At 44.3% G+C, this 17,911-nt stretch overlaps 1 protein-coding gene across 2 annotated transcripts in view; it reads right to left on the bottom strand.

Annotated features, from left to right (window-relative positions):
• Nucleotides 1–17,911, bottom strand: part of PCIF1 (phosphorylated CTD interacting factor 1) — a 400,121-nt gene that overhangs the window by 272,604 nt on the left and 109,606 nt on the right. For both annotated transcript variants that reach the window (XM_069651242.1, XM_069651241.1), the window contains one exon: nucleotides 7,578–7,725. In XM_069651242.1, coding sequence (XP_069507343.1) covers nucleotides 7,578–7,725 — 148 coding nt within the window. The remainder of the gene's footprint in view (nucleotides 1–7,577; nucleotides 7,726–17,911) is intronic.

Raw genomic sequence — 17,911 nt, 5'->3', positions numbered from 1 at the left:
TGAAACTCCAATTTCGACATTGACTAGAGAAGCCCGGAAAGGACGACTTCTCCCCTTGGGTTGGTGGGACCAATCAACCCCAAGACTAACTGGACTGAAACCCCTCTCTCTGCTGGCTGTAGTTCCATTGCTTCTGCAGGAACCGAGTTCCTGGAAACAGGAACAGCAGAATCAAGTGCATCACCTTTAAGCCGGACCCCGAGCCCCAGGAAGATCCTCTGGACTCCCTCGAAGCAGGACCGACCAAGCCTGAACCAACAGAGTGCTGGACCCCAGAAGCAAGGAAAGTCCACAAGGTGTCCAAGAACCGCAGCGGTGCTATTTGCTAGTAGCTGAAACTGTAAGTGCCACTGATCTGAATTGCACCCATTGCGGCTGCCTACCTTTGGATCGTAGTGTAGGAGTCCCCAGACGTCCTGCTGTTCCTGGGCCTCAGTCGTGGCGACAAGAGGGATTGTGTCCCCACGACTGAGGCCCAGGAACAGCAGGATCTGCAGGACTACAACAGGAACAGAAGCCAGCTGGAACCATTTCTTCAGACACAAGGTACTGTGAACTAAGGGGTACTTACCTCTTGTTGACTGTAGCTTGCTTGCTCTCACTGGAGACTTGCATTGGCTGCGCTTTTCAGAGTTGCCCTCCACAAGCCTTCCAGCTTGTGGCCCAACAGTGAATTATTATTATTACATCAGAACTAACATTGTGCAAGACTTTTAGCTATCTTCAAGAGGTGCCTCAGCTCCTCTGGGCTTTGCTCAATTGACTTTGGCTGTCCTGGCTCCCTGAAAGACTCTTCTTACTCTCCGACTTTGTGTTTAACTGTCCCTCCAAAAAGTGATACATACCTTACTTGTATAGATGGGAAAGGGTTCATCTACTTTGCGTATTGGGGGATTCAAAAGTGCTTACCTGTTTGAGAAACTTGTTAACCATTGTTTCCTTCCCTAACCTTTTTCTTTTTGCCAGAACTTCAGTATTACCATTAAAGTGTGAAAAGTGATATATTAAGGTCAACAGTGTCCTAACTATTGAAGTCACCTAAGGGTGTAGGAAGTATCTGTGTGCCATCCCAAAAGGGCATCTACTTTCCTTGATTGAACTGAAGGAGTGTATTGTTGAAGTATATTTTAAGTGTTGTATATTGCTCCCTTCTAAAGAAGGCTTATTTTAAAACTGACTGTTAAATTAATAAATAATTATTTAATCAAGAAACCTTGAGGATAAGTGTTATTTGAATACATGTCACTGTGAATCTCTATGTTACAACCCTACAGCTCACATTGACCACTCTTGAGATAAGCCTGGCTGCTGTCCAGTCACTCTACTGACTTGTGTAGTACAGACTTATATCAATGGTTGGGTATTTAGTGCCAAAGGGAAATTGCTGGTGTAGTCTCCCACAGGGTTACTACATACAATCTTGCCTAACACATGGCACTTGCACTGCAGCCAAACATAAACCCACTCATACATTAAATAGTCACAGATGGGAATTACTGAAAGTCTTTGTCGCAAGCTGTAAAGCCTCTCCAAAATGTTAAACCTCTTGTAGATGCAGTTATTCCACGCTTGACAATTCTCACAGTGGCAAGCATTCATGACACCAAGCTAAATCATTGTTAGAACCAACGTTTAACAGGTATTACACATGACGAGCTACAATCACTGTAATATTGTATTTTTTATTTTAGTATTTCTTGATTTAACTGTTTTCAGACAGTTTTCACAAGAAGTAATTCATCATTCTCTTGGGTCTAGCTTGTCGGTTGACTCACTGTTTCAGTTGCGCCTAGGAGGAGACCTTTCTCCAAAGCTTAGATTCATGTTCTGAAGGAATTGCGCAGCAGCAATTACTGTTTTGGTATCTTTTCCTGACATCAACAAGTTCCACCAGTGTTCTTCCTCCCAGCATTGTGTGTTCTTAAACAGGAGACCGATGTGCAGCATTCTTTTCGAGCTCAAACCCGGGCGTGACAGTTGAAGATGTCTTAAAGTCTCAGTGGCATCCGTCTGGTCGCAGAATCTACAGGTTTTGTTTTCGGCTAGACCTCTGTTCACGAGTATTTCCTTCGTTTTTTGGAGGTTGAGCCCTGCCCTCAGATAAGTGGATCTGATTTTCTTGCTTGGACATTTCAGCAAGTAAGTATCCCATGGGTTTGTTTGCTTTTTGAGAGTTAGTTGGAAGGTCAGTGGTTAGCTGTTTTTTTAAGCGATTTCTAAGGTTTTGATCCAGTCATGCTCTCTGAATTTTCTTGCTGTTATTTTTTTTGTTTTCCCACGTGGTCAGCATTTTGTTGGTACCTGCATTCAGTTCTTCTCGAATCACCTCAAAACATCTTTGCTTTGAGAGTCTTATTTTCCTGTGTAGTATCAGACCATTCAGTTCAACCGTTCTTTTTAAAGATGTCAGGCTGAGTTCTCTTTGTATAGAAGCCATAGGAGTAGATTGCGGGAGTATAAGTAGTTTTCTCCAAAAGTGTCCTTCTAGTTTAGTCCAGATGTTTTGAGGTATCAGAAGCATAGCTTCCGCTCCGTACGTGATTGCTTGGACAGCGTTTGCCTTATAAAATTCAATGCTGGTTTTAGTGAAAATCTAACCAATTTTTTGTCCAGGATTCGTATTTGGGCTGTCATGATTTTTGTTTTCGCTAGTATTGATTCTTGCATTGGAAGTTCAATGCGGTTGGAGTTGATTGTAACACCCAGGTATCTGAAGGCCTTGATTTTCTCAAGTTGGACCCATGCTATGTGCCATTTTATTTTTGCCTTTGTGGTGGTAGTTTTTTCTAATGTCATCACCTTGGTTTTTGTAGAGTTGAGTTTCAGATCATTTGTTTGCAGACAGGCCAGCAGGTCGTCTAGTTTTCTTTGGAGTCCAACCAGAGTTTGATCAAGCAGAAGAATGTCATCAGCGTATAACAGTCTGTTTATCTTTTCGTTCCCAACAAAGGGTGGAAAGGCTCTAGTCGTGGTTTCCCATGTCTGGTAGTCACCAATATATACATTATACAATGCCGGTGCCAGAGGACATCCTTGTTTAACACCTCTGTGTGTTTGAATGGGTTTGGAAAGTTACCCAGCCCCGTTTAGTCGAACTCTTATAAATGTCCCAGAGTGTTCTTCAATTATAGGGTTGAGAATACTAGGGGGGCATTGCCAGCTCCACAGCTTGGACCATAGTTTCTCCCTGTTAACTGTATCAAATGCTTGGGAGAGGTCCACGAACGCCAGATGTATTTCTGGACTTCCCTCCATTACCTTTGCTTTTAGGATGCTCAAAAGCCTTAGGTTTGTCGTTGTTCCTGTGTTCTTAACGAAACCGGTTTGGAAGTGGTCATGGCCTTTGGAATGCGATGACCAGATCTTGAATTTGTCAAGAAGGAAAGATCCAAATAGTTTCCCAATTGTGTCCAGAAGGGCAATAGTTACTTGGATTGCCCTTGTCCCCTTTTTTGCAAATAGGGACAATGTTGGCTGTCTTCCATGAATTCGGAATCGTACGGGCAGCACGGCAGTTTTTGAATATTTGTGCCAAGATTCGATGTTTCTCAGGTCCATGTTGGAGATTCCATCCGGCCCTGGCAGATTTCCGTTTTATCTTGTTTTATATCCCAGTGATGCTGTTCAATTGGGGAGATCTGGTATTTAGCCGTAATTGGAGCAAACATTTCTGAAAAGTATAATATCCAGTGGTTCTCACCGATGCCGTTGGTCAGGGCATCCATCGTACTTTTCCCTTTGGAATCTATGAGTTCCCAAAAGGCTTTAGGTTGTTTACCATTGAGGCTTCTCAGCATGGTTTTGGAGTATTCTTGGTAAAGATAAATTTTATAGGATTTAACCCAATTTGTGTAGGTCTTCTTCGCTTTCCTAGCTGCTTCGTAGTTGGTCATAGAAGGAGTAGTTTTGGCTCTTCTGAGGGCATTTCGCATTTCTCTCCTTTTTTCAATCAATTGCTTATTTGTGACATGAGAGTGATTTTTGGATGCTATTGGGGATTTCCTTTGTTGTTGAAATGGAAATCAGCAGAGAGGAATAATCCAAGTTTGGTATTAGTGACTTCGGCATGTTTTCTGTGGTCGCCTTTGCATATTGATTTACTAATGCTGCAATGCAGAACTAGTCATGCAGAATGATGCCACACCCAAAACTTATGCGCGTCCAAAAACCTTTCTTTCCCAAGTCGAAAAACGAAACCACAGCATTGTAGTTTACATACGTAAATCCATCATTAATGACCATTTACTTACCATTTTGAGAACACTTCTTTGTTTTGTGAACATTATCCCAGACCATTTTTGTAACATAGCGGTAAGTATTGGCAATAGTTTTTTTAGTACAGGCCCTTTTATTTGACTAGACTCCACAAGGACGGTATTATTATTATGATTTGATTACAGCACAGGATGAGGCAGGACCCATTCAGCTGTAATATAAACTTTCCATTCCAATACCTAAAGTGAAACAGTTTTTTTTCTCCCTTTGAAAAGGAAATCAGTTGACATCAGCTCCCATTTAGCTGTATATGCAAACGAAGAAACAATATAGTTTCGGAAACCAATAACCAATAATTTATGAAACTATCCAACACAGCATGATGTAATCACACTTAAGCCCACAACTCCATGCACAGACGAAGCTCTGTCATGGAATGAAGCAACACAATGTAAATGTTGGCCGTCACCCTATGACTGCATGGTGAGGTCATCACCTACTTGTTGACTCAGAGTTGCACTGAGCTCCCAGCAACCAAAGACCAATGGTCTCCTGCAGCTCACAACAATAGTACTAATTAGCTCCCAGCCATTAATACACACTGGGACTCTTCCGCTGGGTATCATCCTTCACCCAGTACACTTCCAGCATATTCCACAGCCTTTGGGCGACGGCAGATACTTGTTTTTTTGTTTGAACTTTATCGTTTCAGAAAGATTTCTCCAATGAATCTTGGCCCGCTCCCCAATTGTAGCTCCGCTTCTTCACCCCCAGACACCAAAAATGAGCATGGGTCCTGGGTGCACATTCGTACACCTTACAGCTAGATACTGTCCGACAGGTGGTGGCAACACTGCACCACAGTGATCTCGAATTGTTTGGGCTGCAGTCCTTTTTCCTCTGGCCCGAACTATAAGCTCTGTGTCCTCTGGGCAGGGGACCTTTATACTCTTGCCAGCGCTAGTTCTGCTAGCAGCTCTTTAGTAATGCAGATACTGTAGGTGTACCTGTGTCGCTCGACAGCGATTGCAATCCTTTGCTGGTCAGAGGGGACATCCTTAAAGAACACCTGACGATTTGCCCTATGCTCTGGGTAGTGGGTTCACACTTTGAGGGGCATTGAGTCTACAGTCCTCTTTCCTCCTGCACCCCCTGCAGCAGATTTTCATTTTTTTCCCTTCTGCTTCAGGTTTCACAGCACTTCTGGGTCCAGTTTCTTCACCTTGTCGCCAGTGTTATAATGAATGATGATCGGGAGATCAGGTAAGCTGGTATGAAGTTCCTTTATTCAGTTACATAGGCAAGATCTCATGTTAGCTCCATAGAGACTCGCTGGCTACCACCACCCAGGCTCTCTCCCTTCAACTGCCTGCCTGTGGAAGCCTCTTCATGCATAATCATTCTACTATTCACCCAACATTCTCATAAGGTCACACACACCATGCATCCAGCAACCAGAGAATGAGATGTAATACACAATCGATATAGCAACAAGCTTGTGCAGAAGGGCGATCCGCAAGGAGAGGCGACAGCAGACGCCGGTTCGGGTTTCTTGGTCTTGCAAACTGAAGAAAAGAACTTGCAATGGATTTGGTGATTGCTCTGGAGTAGTTGAACTCCCAGCAGATCATCTTCGCAGCACTGGCTCGCTGGCACCTTTTTCCAAGGCTTGGTTGAAGGAAGGTTGTCATGCAGCAGACTTGGCTCTGGTTCTCAGTCCTCATCTTGGCCAAAGGAATTTGAGGGGCAGGACCCAGCCTCTGGCATTCCAGGAGGATGCCTGCAAAGTTTCAGACGAAACCACGCTTTGGTTGACGCTGCACTGCAAAAATGGCACATGACCCCAGGTATTCGTGAAATTGCAAGCTGTGGAGGTCGCAGCTCTTCCAGGGATGGTGCAAAATGCAGTTTGTCTTGAGACTGGTTAGGCCAACTAGTCCAAGGGAGGAAGTGATCCGCTTCGGGGCGTCCATGTCACACAGATGTTGAGGTTGGGACTGCAGCGGTTTCTCCGCTGGCGGTCGCTGAAGGCGGCTGCGGACGTTGTCAAATCTTCAATTACAATGGTCAACTGAGTTTCTGCTCCAGGACCGTTGCCTTTCATGCAGATAAACTGTCTGAGCACACCAATCACCAGACATGCCTTGATTCAAACTTGAGGGGTGGCTGCCCAATGGGGACAGCAAGCCTCCCAGCACAAACTGGTTTGAAGCATGCACACTGCAGGACAAAGACCAGGGGAGTTTTGGTCACCTCCCCCACTTCCTGTCCTTCCAAGCATTTAGAGCCATGGCAGGGAAATTTGCTAAAGAGAGGCACAGCTTCACCTCACTGATGAGGCCCAACAAGGCTGAAACACGTATATGGGGTTGCTCTTGGTACTCTTGTTCAGAGAGGAATTGCCATAGCATTTCGGTGCTGGACTGCCCATGTGGGCGGGACAAAGACTGATATGCAAATGGATATTTCCCATCTGTGAAAGGTACAGTGAGCAAAAAGCGTGTGCTGTAAACTCTCATCTCAGAACAGGTTATCATGCCATGTTCTTCCTGGAGAGGAGCGCCTGCTACCTTTTTTTAAATAAAGACAAAACACCCATCACAACCTCCCCCACCCAGGCAGGTAGAAGAAGGCTCAAGAAAGACCAAGTAATCAAGAACAGGACTTACAAAAATGCAGTCAACATTTTAGGCAAATGGAAACCCTAGTGTCCCTTACCACATCTGCAATGGAAACCTGCGACAAAAGTCCACAAGAGGTTGTGCAAAAAACGTACACTGCCACCAACCTGTCAGTTGAACTTCGAACAGTAACTAAATGTTACTAGAAAAGTGAAAAAAGGGATGCTAGGTTTCCCCTCAGCACTCCACTTAATGTGTGGTGTGCTGGTCTCAAAAATAAAATACAGGTGGGACAAAATGTTTCCCCCTGCCCTGGTAACATGTGTTAACCCAGGTAAAATAAAAATGGAAGCTCAAGGAGCTCCCCAGCAACACTGCACAGAAAGTGCTGTTTGCTGCAATAAGAAATTGTAGATGCCAGAAAACATGGAGGAAAGCATAACTCCATTAAAAAGTATCAAAACGATAAAAAGGATTCCCAAAATCAGAGTAAAAGAATGAGTAATTGTGGAAAAAGGTTCCCACTCATTCAGGAGAAGCAAAAGAATTCAAGAGTCGAGCAAAAAGGCAATGGGGCTCACGAAGTGGGAAGAATTACACTCAAAATAGAAATTCTAAACCAGCACATGAGCTTCTTGGTTTCGGGTGCATATTCTATAGATTCATGCCTAATAAAGTATTGGGGCTCTTCTGGTGCAATGGTGAAGCCCAATTACCCTCCGTCCCTGGTTTGAGTAGTACCTTATTGGAATGTCATTCATAATTTCTCGGAACATGGATGGTGAAACAACAGGATCGCAGTCACTGGGCAGCAAAGGGTCTGGGCCTTTATCCTCAACCTTCCGCTCCAGCAGCCATCGGTTAAAAGATTCCCTTGGTGGCTCAATGCCTAGAGAAACAAGAAATGCAGTAAAGTAATATATATCAAAGACCACAGGAAAAGTACCTGCACAGGAGAACAGGAGCAGCCAGCGAGGATAGCAACAAAAAAGTAGAAGGGTTATTTACTTGTTACGATGATTGTTACAAAAATCCCCAGCCATGGTCTTCCACTGTCCCCAGGATGTATATGCTGTGAGGAACCTGAGGGCGTCCTCACTTCTTTCACCAATATATCCTCCTCCAATGTGGCCAGGGAAAGGCTGCCGCTATCGGATCCTGACCCTTGGGGTGGATATGAGAGGGAGGATCACCTGGGTGGAGGAGACTTGGGGAGTCGGGATGAGGCACCATTGGGTGAGACGCAGTATTCCCCATTTCCCTTTACCCCCAGCTACATGCTGGCCCTCTGAGGGAATACACAGGAAAGAAAGACAAAGACACCAGTGTAATAATAAAAGGTTTTATTAAAAGTGGAGAGAGAGAGAGAGAGAGAGAGAGAGAGAGAGAGAGAGAGAGAGAGAGAGAGAGAGAGAGAGAGAGAGAGAGAGAGAGAGAGAGAGAGAGAGACACAGAGATACAGAGACACAGAGATACAGAGAGAATATATATATTGTATGTCAAAGCAATAGAAAGGACTGGGCAGAGGAGAGAAACAAATCTAGAAGGGTTTTAAAAGAATACAGTTGAAGAGACAGTTAAGAGAGGGATATGAAAGAGTGAGACTTACTTGGGAAGGGTGGGCGGTCTGCCTCGAGCGGCCCCCCTGGCACCTTAATCTTCCGATGAGTGCCGAGCGGCGCATGGGGCTCCCCGCCGGGACTGCAGGGGGGCTGAGCTGCTATGCCAGAGGCAGCTAGGCATCCCCCGGTTCCTGTCGGCCAGACCGGACTGTCTCCAGAGACATTTAAGGCCCATGGCTGCCCGGGCCCATTAAGAACAGCCCTACAAGGTTACATGGGTCAGGGACAGCCCCGACTGGGCTGCCCGGCCGTGTCCCCAAAGGCCAGCCTGCCCGGCCGTGTCCCCAAAAGCCAGCCTGCCCGGCTGTGTCCCCAAAGGCCAGCCTCATGGCCAGTAAGGCAGGCCGGTCACTGAAAAAATCCTGCCCGGAAGGTAATGCAGAGAGCACAGCGGAAGGCCGCTCCACCCCGCTCCACCCCAGAGGTTGGAGCAGTGAAGAGAAGCCCTGGGTGGGCCATCAAGAGCAAGCACGTAGCCCTGCACCATGAACAGACCTAGACTGTGAAGGGGTGACTGACTTCAGCATTCACCCTATTATAATATAGTGTTTTATGTTGAATATATGTTGTGAATATGTATGAGTAGCTATGTGTATATGTGATTAATGGTATGTAGGCTAAATGTTACGTAGGGGGAAGTAGAGCGTTGGGATATTATGGGAATGTTAAGTAGGGATAGATAGATATTACGTAGATAGCCATTGTTATTAATACGGGGTAGACAGGAGGAACCCTGGCATGAGAACCATGGAAGCCATCTTGGGGGTTGGGGGGTAACAGGTGCTTCACACATCAACTCTTTATTGAGACACACGCACACTCTCAAGACACAGACAGACGTTAGGAAACATTTCCCTTTACTGCACCTTTCCTTACATTTTTAATGGACCCCCAAACTTGTTGCTTTTATTTTTGATCATGACCTGTACTTTTTACAGTGCAGTGAAGCCTTAAGCTTCACTACACTGTCTCTGCTCATCTGTTATGGGGAAACGGACATGTCCTTCAAGCTGTCAATACTGGGAAACATTGTTTCCCTTAGTCTAGTTACTTTGTTACTACTTTTAGTAGCTACTTATCACTTGTGGTAACTTTGGATCATTCTACAATTCATTTTATGCTTTGTTGAAACTCCCAGAAGAGGTTGAGTTTGATCTCAGTCAGGAACCCCAGGTCACGTTAGATGTGGAAAATCCATTACATGAGCATTCCCTTGCAGCGTCGGAAGCGGCCGTTGATCTCACTGAGGTGATTTGAGAATTGCCACAGTGTCGGCTTGATACGTTACTGAGACGTTATGAGGTTCTTTCCTCTAGTGCCCTGGTTGCTGTGCTACACAGAAGCTACCTGCCGCACTGAAGAGACATCGAAGCTGCTCGTCACCTGCCGCCGCTGTATGGGGATGTAGCTGTTCGTTGCAGCAGAACCGAATGAAAACTGCATGCAGAGGCGAGTCTTGGCAAGCTATGATGACCCCAAGCGCCTGAAAGTGAGGGGTAACAAGCTGGGGAGACAATGGAAACAAGGAGCCGACAGAGGCGCACAGACTTATCAGCGGTGTTCAGTGGGAGGGTAGGAGGGTTCTGGGGAACAGGTGCGTGGAGAGGGGTTGAAACAACGCGGTAGAGCACTCTAATTAGTGGCCTTGTTTCCCCTTCTTGAAAAGTGCACAACGGGTGGAGGTTGGTGACACTGGGTCCAGGATAAGAGAAAAAGGAAGGCTGAAACTCAATTAGGAGTCACAAAGCTGCCTTCTCATCTCTAACCTGTAGATCCAGTCACCTATTACCTAAATTCGGCCTTTCTACCTACAACAACGACGTGTAAAGAGCATTTGTGTAAAGCAATTGCGCCGCATAACCACCCCAATTTACGAAGTGGCACCAAGTACGATGTGCTAAATCAATTCTAAAATTGATCAGCCTTCTCAAGCTGATATCACAGCTTTATTTGGAGCACAAGATAAGCGCCTGCCCAGACACTCATCAGAATCACGAGATTCAGGCAAAGAAAAGCACCTGTCTGCTATAATTGACAATAATAATTAATTACTAAAGCTGGTAAATAATTGACAGAGAGCCTCGCTGGGGGAAGAGAAGAAGTTGTCAAACATGGAAAGTGTGGAAGATAATGAGGGCATTAGTCTGTCATACTCACCAGATATGACAGTCTTCGCCTCACAATCAGACTCTTCTGATACATCTTCCTCGGAGGAGGTAACTGAGACTTCTACAGTAGGAGAAACAACTATGGTTGATGACCTTGTTACAAAGAACCAGCTGATGGCTATGGAATGAAAGATAGACAGCTAAGCCATACAAATGGCCCCTATAAAGAAGGAGCTGGGAGACAGTCAACAGCTCTCAATCAAGCTTCTAGATATACTAACAGAGCTGCACAAAAAAGTGGATATCATCATAAACGATAAAGCCAAGCAGGTTGGAAGAGAATGAGGAAAAGTGGACATTATAACTGGAACATATAAAGGTAATCAAAAAAAGGTAATCAAAAGCAAATCAAAGACTGATATGCAAATGGATATTTCCCATCTGTGAAGGTACAGTGAGCAAAAAGCAATGGCTGCGAACTCTCAATGTGGTTAATAACCACTGAACAGGTTATCATGCCTTGTTCTTTCGAGAGAGGGGCGCCTGCTACCTTTTTTGTATTTATGAAAGGAACTTGGGGTTGGTCACCCTAGGTTACCTGGGGGCAACCAGACGTGGACTCCCTGCTCACTGTGCTTAGAGAGGCTCAGCTTCACCTCACTGATGATGCCCAACAAGGCTGAAACACGTGTATGGGGTTGCTGATGGTACTCTTGTTCAGAGAGGAATTGCCATAGCATTTCGGTGCTGGACTGCCCTTGTGGGCGGGACAAAGACTGATATGCAAATGGATATTTCCCATCTGTGAAGGTACAGTGAGCAAAAAGCAATGGCTGCAAACTCTCAATGTGGTTAATAACCACTGAACAGGTTATCATGCCTTGTTCTTTCGAGAGAGGGGCGCCTGCTACCTTTTTTGTATTTATGAAAGGAACTTGGGGTTGGTCACCCTAGGTTACCTGGGGGCAACCAGACGTGGACTCCCTGCTCACTGTGCTTAGAGAGGCTCAGATTCACCTCACTGATGATGCCCAACAAGGCTGAAACACGTGTATGGGGTTGCTGATGGTACTCTTGTTCAGAGAGGAATTGCCATAGCATTTCGGTGCTGGACTGCCCTTGTGGGCGGGACAAAGACTGATATGCAAATGGATATTTCCCATCTGTGAAGGTACAGTGAGCAAAAAGCAATGGCTGCGAACTCTCAATGTGGTTAATAACCACTGAACAGGTTATCATGCCTTGTTCTTTCGAGAGATGGGCGCCTGCTACCTTTTTTGTAATCAAAAGCAAGGACAATTTGACAGAGATATGATACAGGAGGATATTAAGCGCAATGGTAAGGAAAAACTGGACTGGGACTTCGAGGAGGTCCAAATCTCCCAACCTACAGAATTAAAGAAGGTTCTAAAAAACAAACAATCGCCAAAGGAAAAACATGCAATACCAAAACGCTGGCACCTCAAAAGCAGTTTAGGATGTTTGTGTGTAAAGGTCTAGGATATCAGAAAAAAGAGGGTCCAGGCATAAAGTTGAAGAAAGGGCCAACAGGTGCAGATGAATTAAGGAATAAGCTAATAGCACAACCAGAAGATACACCTAAATGCGACCAGAAGACAGATCAAATATTGTCACAAGCTCAAAAGTCAATAGAGCCAGATGGGGAAAGGAAACATTTGCCAATTCCTAAGGATGCTGCACATAACAATCAGTCGGGGGCCCAAGCACAGATTGAAGATGATTACAAATTGACAATAATATATCCCGGTGCATTGAAAGATGGGGGCACATGGGTGATATTGGAAGAAAATGCACCCACATCACAAAGCCCATTCCTAAATCAAAAAACAGTACTGTCAATTTTCAAACAACTGAGATATCTGGATTACATACAATCTAGAGATATTCTAAAAATTGAATTGCCAGAATGGAATAGTGAGACTAATTGGGCATTAATCGAGTTTTGAAACACACTCTGAAATGCTAGGACAGGCTGGTTACACATGAATTGCTTGCCAGAAAACAAAAAGGCACAAAAGTAGTACAAGAGGACAACATAAGGAATGTGCATACTAGCTTAAATTTACCAACCAAAAAGTGTTAGGGAGAATTCTCAGAAATGTGCCAATTCCCTCTACCTTAGGGACCCCAGCAACTTTGCTGGATTTTGAGGACTTGATCTTTTTGACCTGGAGAAAGTGAGATCCTTTTTCCCACTCTCTCATGCATTTTAATGTGATTTGTGTACCCTGTGTTTCTTTTGGTTGTGGAGTCTGACAAACTCCATAGACATCATCTTTTACATTGTGTCACACAGCACCTTTATGATAGGATATGATATGGCATTTATAACGTGCCTATTCACAAGTGTTTCTTTAGTGCAGTGACACAGGGAAGTCTCTGAGATTTCCAAAGGTAGAAATAACTTCTCTGGGATAAACTACTGTTTCCCAGAGCAGTAAAGTGAAACTGACTTTACTTACATTTGTACCTATTCTAGACCCAGCATACACTATCGTACAATAGGGTGCTGGAGGGGTTACCTAGTATCCCCCTTTGTCTAGCTTCTCAAGTAACATTTTTATGTTACCCTTTCCTGAATGGCTGGTGGCAGTGGTTTCGTTTTTACTACTGAGGTGTCCATTTACTGCGGGCTGCGTTCACAGCTGTAGTAAAGCACCCAAAGGTGCCATTTTTGTCAAAATGGCCCGTCTTCTTTTTTTGCCATTTCTTTGCGGAAAAGTCCTTCTTGAGATTTACTCTGGGCGCCAAACTAGGTTTGATCCCTTTGTTCGTTCTGCCTTTGGCTGCAGGGTGTCTGGGCGTGATGCTTGAGCTAAAACATGGCGCTGATGCGCAGTGCATTCTGGGGGCACTCAGAGCCATAATGGATATTTATTCCATGCCTCAGTGAAAACTGCACTTGCTTTGCTAAAAAACATGCTTTCAATGTTATTCATTGCTGAGCCTGTATGCAGAACTTAGCCAAGGACACAGCGCTGGGAAAGCGAGAATCCACAGGTGCCGGCTGGTACCAGATATAAAAAAAAGGTTTTGCTATGTCTTGCTATACTTGCGCCAAGGTCTCAGGATGAGTTATGGAATTGTTTTCCATGGTGCTTTAGAAGAGGCAAGCTTTGCTCCTTGGGGTTACTGTCGGTTGGCCTGGCCGGCAACCAACGGTCACTCATCAATGCGCAAGCGCTAATGCCAGAAGGTTCGAGAAATTGCCACCCCTTTTTGAGGAGGGCATATATGCGGAGCTCTGGAAAGGTCAGGTGGAAAAAACACAAAGACCTCAGTCGGAGGGGGGCGCCTTGTTTCGACCTTCCTGTGGGCTGTTGTGCTCTTGGCCTGGCTGTTACCAGGGTCTTCCTGCCGCTTCTGGCGAGATGAGGGATTCAGTTATGCCCATGGTGATGTATTTTCTTTAATTCACTATCTTTTGTGTGATTTATGTCTGTGTTATCACTTGTTGCTTATGTATGCTTAACTATGAATAAATCGCTGTGTACATGCTAATTATTTCGCTAACTGCGTGTCTGGTTGTGAGTTATTGTTCCGTCTACCTGCGTTCAAAGTATTTGCTCTGCTCTGCAAATGTACTGGTGATATAACTATCCGTGCACTCTTGGCGAGCAAGACACTGGAGTAGGCAGGAAGTGAGGAAGGTGCCCGAAACTCCCTGTGCTTAGTCTCCTAGGATACCAAAAGGCACTCTGTGATGATTGGCTGGCTGACTGTCTGGCAAGGACAGCCACCCTGCTGGGTGAGCGACAGCTAGGCTGGAATGAAAGGGAGAGAACTGTATAAAAGGTGAGTCTTTTGGCTTTGAAGGCAAAGTCGACCACTGGATGAAGGAACCGAAAAAGAACTTGAAGAGGACGCCTGCTCCAACTCCTGGACCATTGGTTTGCAGGTGAAGCCCTGCTGCAGTGCCGAAATGCCAAGTTCGCATCGACAGAGAAGCCCCTGCAAGGACGACTTCTCCCCTTCAGTTGGTGGGACCAATCAACTCCAAATTAAGCCACCTGGACATCCATCTCGGAGCTGGTTGAATTGCCACAGAGTTGCTGCTGGAAACTGTAGAGCCAGGGAGAGGAACACCAGTTTGTGTGTGTTGCTTTTAAGTTGGCCAAGATCTCCAAGAAGATCCTCTGGACTCCCAGGAAGCAGGACTGACAGTGGCTGAGCTCAACAGAGTGTGGAACCCCAGAAGCAAGAAAAGTCCATCTCGACAGCCAGGAAACGGAGTGTTGCTATTTGTGGTAGACGCGAGGAGATGAAACACTGAACAGCCACTGAAAGTGAAGTTTGCCTGTTGCAAGTTTTGACCGTCCCAGTGCAGTCCAGGAGTCCCCGACGTCCTCCCTCTTGTCCCCAAGGCTGAAGCCCAGGAAGAGTGAGAACTGCAGAGCTGCACAGGAACAGAAGTCATCTGCTGCATCTTTTCTTCATTTTAAAGGTACTGTACAAAGTCTAAGAGAACTTTCCTCTTGCTGTAGATTTGCTTGCATCTTCTACTCTCACAAGACTAAACAGCTTGTGGCCCTACATTGATTCATCTTTTTCTTCAAAGACTTCTGAAACATTGTGCAAAGACTTTTCTACCTACCTTCAAAGAAGTGCTTCAGCCTATCTAAACTCTTGCCTATTGACTTTGGCATAGCCTGTTTTAACAGAATTACTTTTATTGGAGGATCTGAAAGTATTTGCCTGCTTAAGAAATATTTGTGGTAACTTGTTTGCTCTAATAACATTTTCATTTTTACTTGCTCTTAGCTAATTCTGAATGCCAACAGTAATACATCAATGTCAACAGCACCCCCCTAACAATTGAAGTCACCTGTGGGTGTAGGTCTCTGCTGTATGCCATCCCAAATGGGTATTTACTGATTCCTAACTAAGATATTGTGTGGTTTTGAAGTATATGTGTGTGGTGTTTTACAGTGCTCTCTTCTGAAGAAGGCTTATATCAACTGACTGGTAAAGAAATTAACAATTGTTTATCAAGAAACCCTATGTGTAAGTGTTTGCTTGGATACTTTTCACTGTGAACCCCTGTGCAACTCCCCTGCAGTTCACATTGACCCCTCTTGAGATAAGCCTGACTACTCATCCACACTACCAACCTGTGTAGTACAGACTTGTTTGTTGTAGTGCACCCTATGGGTACTGCATACAATCTTGCCTAACAGAAAGATGCATTGAGAGCGTTACAAGAACAAAACTTGCGGACAAGGCCCAAGGTCGTCACTGCCACGTTATGGATGCCTATGAACAAATGTAGCGGGGCCAACTGACATGTGAAACCACTGTAAAGCCGTTGTGGGTCTCTTTGAATACAAGAGGACATAATTCACTTTTAACACTTCCAATGGGTCAGCCTTTGAAAAAAGGAAGTGGACCTATTTTTGTTCCAAGAGACCTGGTGCACAAAAAGCTTCTATATAGATGGGTATCAAATCCTGTACAAGAAGGCCAGAAAACATAACAAGGGCAGGGCAAGTGGGGGGGCTGGCTATAGGGGCTAGGACACATTTAAAACTGGAACCCTGGTCAATGACAAACGACTCGGCTAATGTGCTAACGGGCATATTGCAACATTCACTTCTGCGTCAGATGACATTTTTTTATTATTATTATTTTTTAATTATCAACATTTATGACCCCCTGGGGCTCTTGTACTAAATCAATACAAGTTATAATAACAGAGGCCATCACTTGTAGGATAGAAACACCCCTGCGGGTGGCATTATCCCGGTGGGTGATTTTAATAGAAGACTGCTGCATGCTTCTAATGGCCCCAACGTGGGGCAAAAATATGATTTGCAATCATTTGAATTTATTTATTTGGAACCCATGAGAATGGAGTCTAACAAGGAGACTGAACCAATTTACACATGGTCAAATGGCATACTCACATCCTTAAATAGACTATGTGGTTATGGATAGAGTGTTGCGCACAACATCTAGCTCCATAGTAGAGTTAGTGATTATGGTATTCTACGTTGGACATCCTTCCAAAAGGATAGGCAGAAAGACCTGGAAAAAGGTGTAAAATGTGTTCCCAAATAATACGGGAAACAGATTGTGATGGCCACAAAAAGACATAGAACTTTTAAATGAAGTCTTAAAAATAAATGAGGTAAAACTGGTTTGTCTGTTCACCAACAGAGATTAGAACCTAGAAGAGATAATCAAAGCTATCACTCCACCATATGTAAAAAAAAAAAAAAAAAAATTAAAAAAAGGGGAGCATCAACTCAACCAAGAGCCAAACCTTAAATTATTTGATCCCATCATCCAGGAAAGAAAGAGAAAATATTGTAATGAAATGGCAGCGGTGAAAAGAAATCTAGAGCTACCTCCAGAAATCAAAAGGAGAACTATAAAAAACATGTCTGCGTAATATAGAAATTGGCAAAAAATGCATAGAGCCTCTATCAGGACGGTAAACTGGATAAATCTGTTCACCTGGTTGAGACAAGACAACAAGGCCAAATTTTGGCACAACTTTAATAACTTTAAAAATGTATCAAGGAAGATTGATTTAAATCCTATATCGGAAGAAGGCTGGACAAGACATATCCATAAGCTGTATGGAACAAAGGGCCAGGACTCAGTAAATCCAGAAGAGGATGAGACAACAAAATGGACTAATGTCAATGCATACTCTATTAAAGTTGGTAGAAGATTTTTCCGAAACGAACCTCGAAAGGCTAATAATAAAATCAAAAGCCTCCCGAGCGCCGGGGCCAAACGGTATCCCAAATTTGGTCTACAAAGCCGATACTAACCTTTGGGCTAGAATATTGGCACGACACTTTGGGAAAACATTAAAGACTGGTAAAATCCCAGAGAGCTGATGCAAATCAATTCTGATCCCAATATAAAAAAAGGGGGCAGACATAACAAATTACAGATTGCTGGTGATGATAGGCTCTTGCCAAAAACTGTTTGCAAGTGTTCTCTTGGAATCATTGAATACCTGGCTGAAAAACAAGAACATAATGAGCATTTTCCAAACAGGATTCAGGAAGAGCTATAGTACAACATTTAATATAGCAACATTGCAATTATTGAGGGCATTACACACAAAAGAGGAAAATAAGTTATATTGACGTTACGTGGACTTTTCAAATGCTTTGACCTGGTCACTAGGAACAGACTATGGTAAAAACTGAAAACTTAGGGCATCGATTCTGCTCTTCTAGATTTCATACAAAAACTATATACAAACAAGTCGGTGGCAGTCCGTCTCAATCACAAGGGGTTACTTACTGATTGCATCGCTACTAAAGAGGGCTTGAAACAGGGATGTGCTTTGGGCCCTATCCTGTAC

Source organism: Ambystoma mexicanum, chromosome 3p (genome assembly GCF_040938575.1).
Source record: "Ambystoma mexicanum isolate Mex_15411 chromosome 3p, UKY_AmexF1_1, whole genome shotgun sequence".
NCBI classification, from domain to species: Eukaryota; Metazoa; Chordata; class Amphibia; order Caudata; family Ambystomatidae; genus Ambystoma; species Ambystoma mexicanum.
This window is presented reverse-complemented; position numbering and strand designations above follow the sequence as displayed.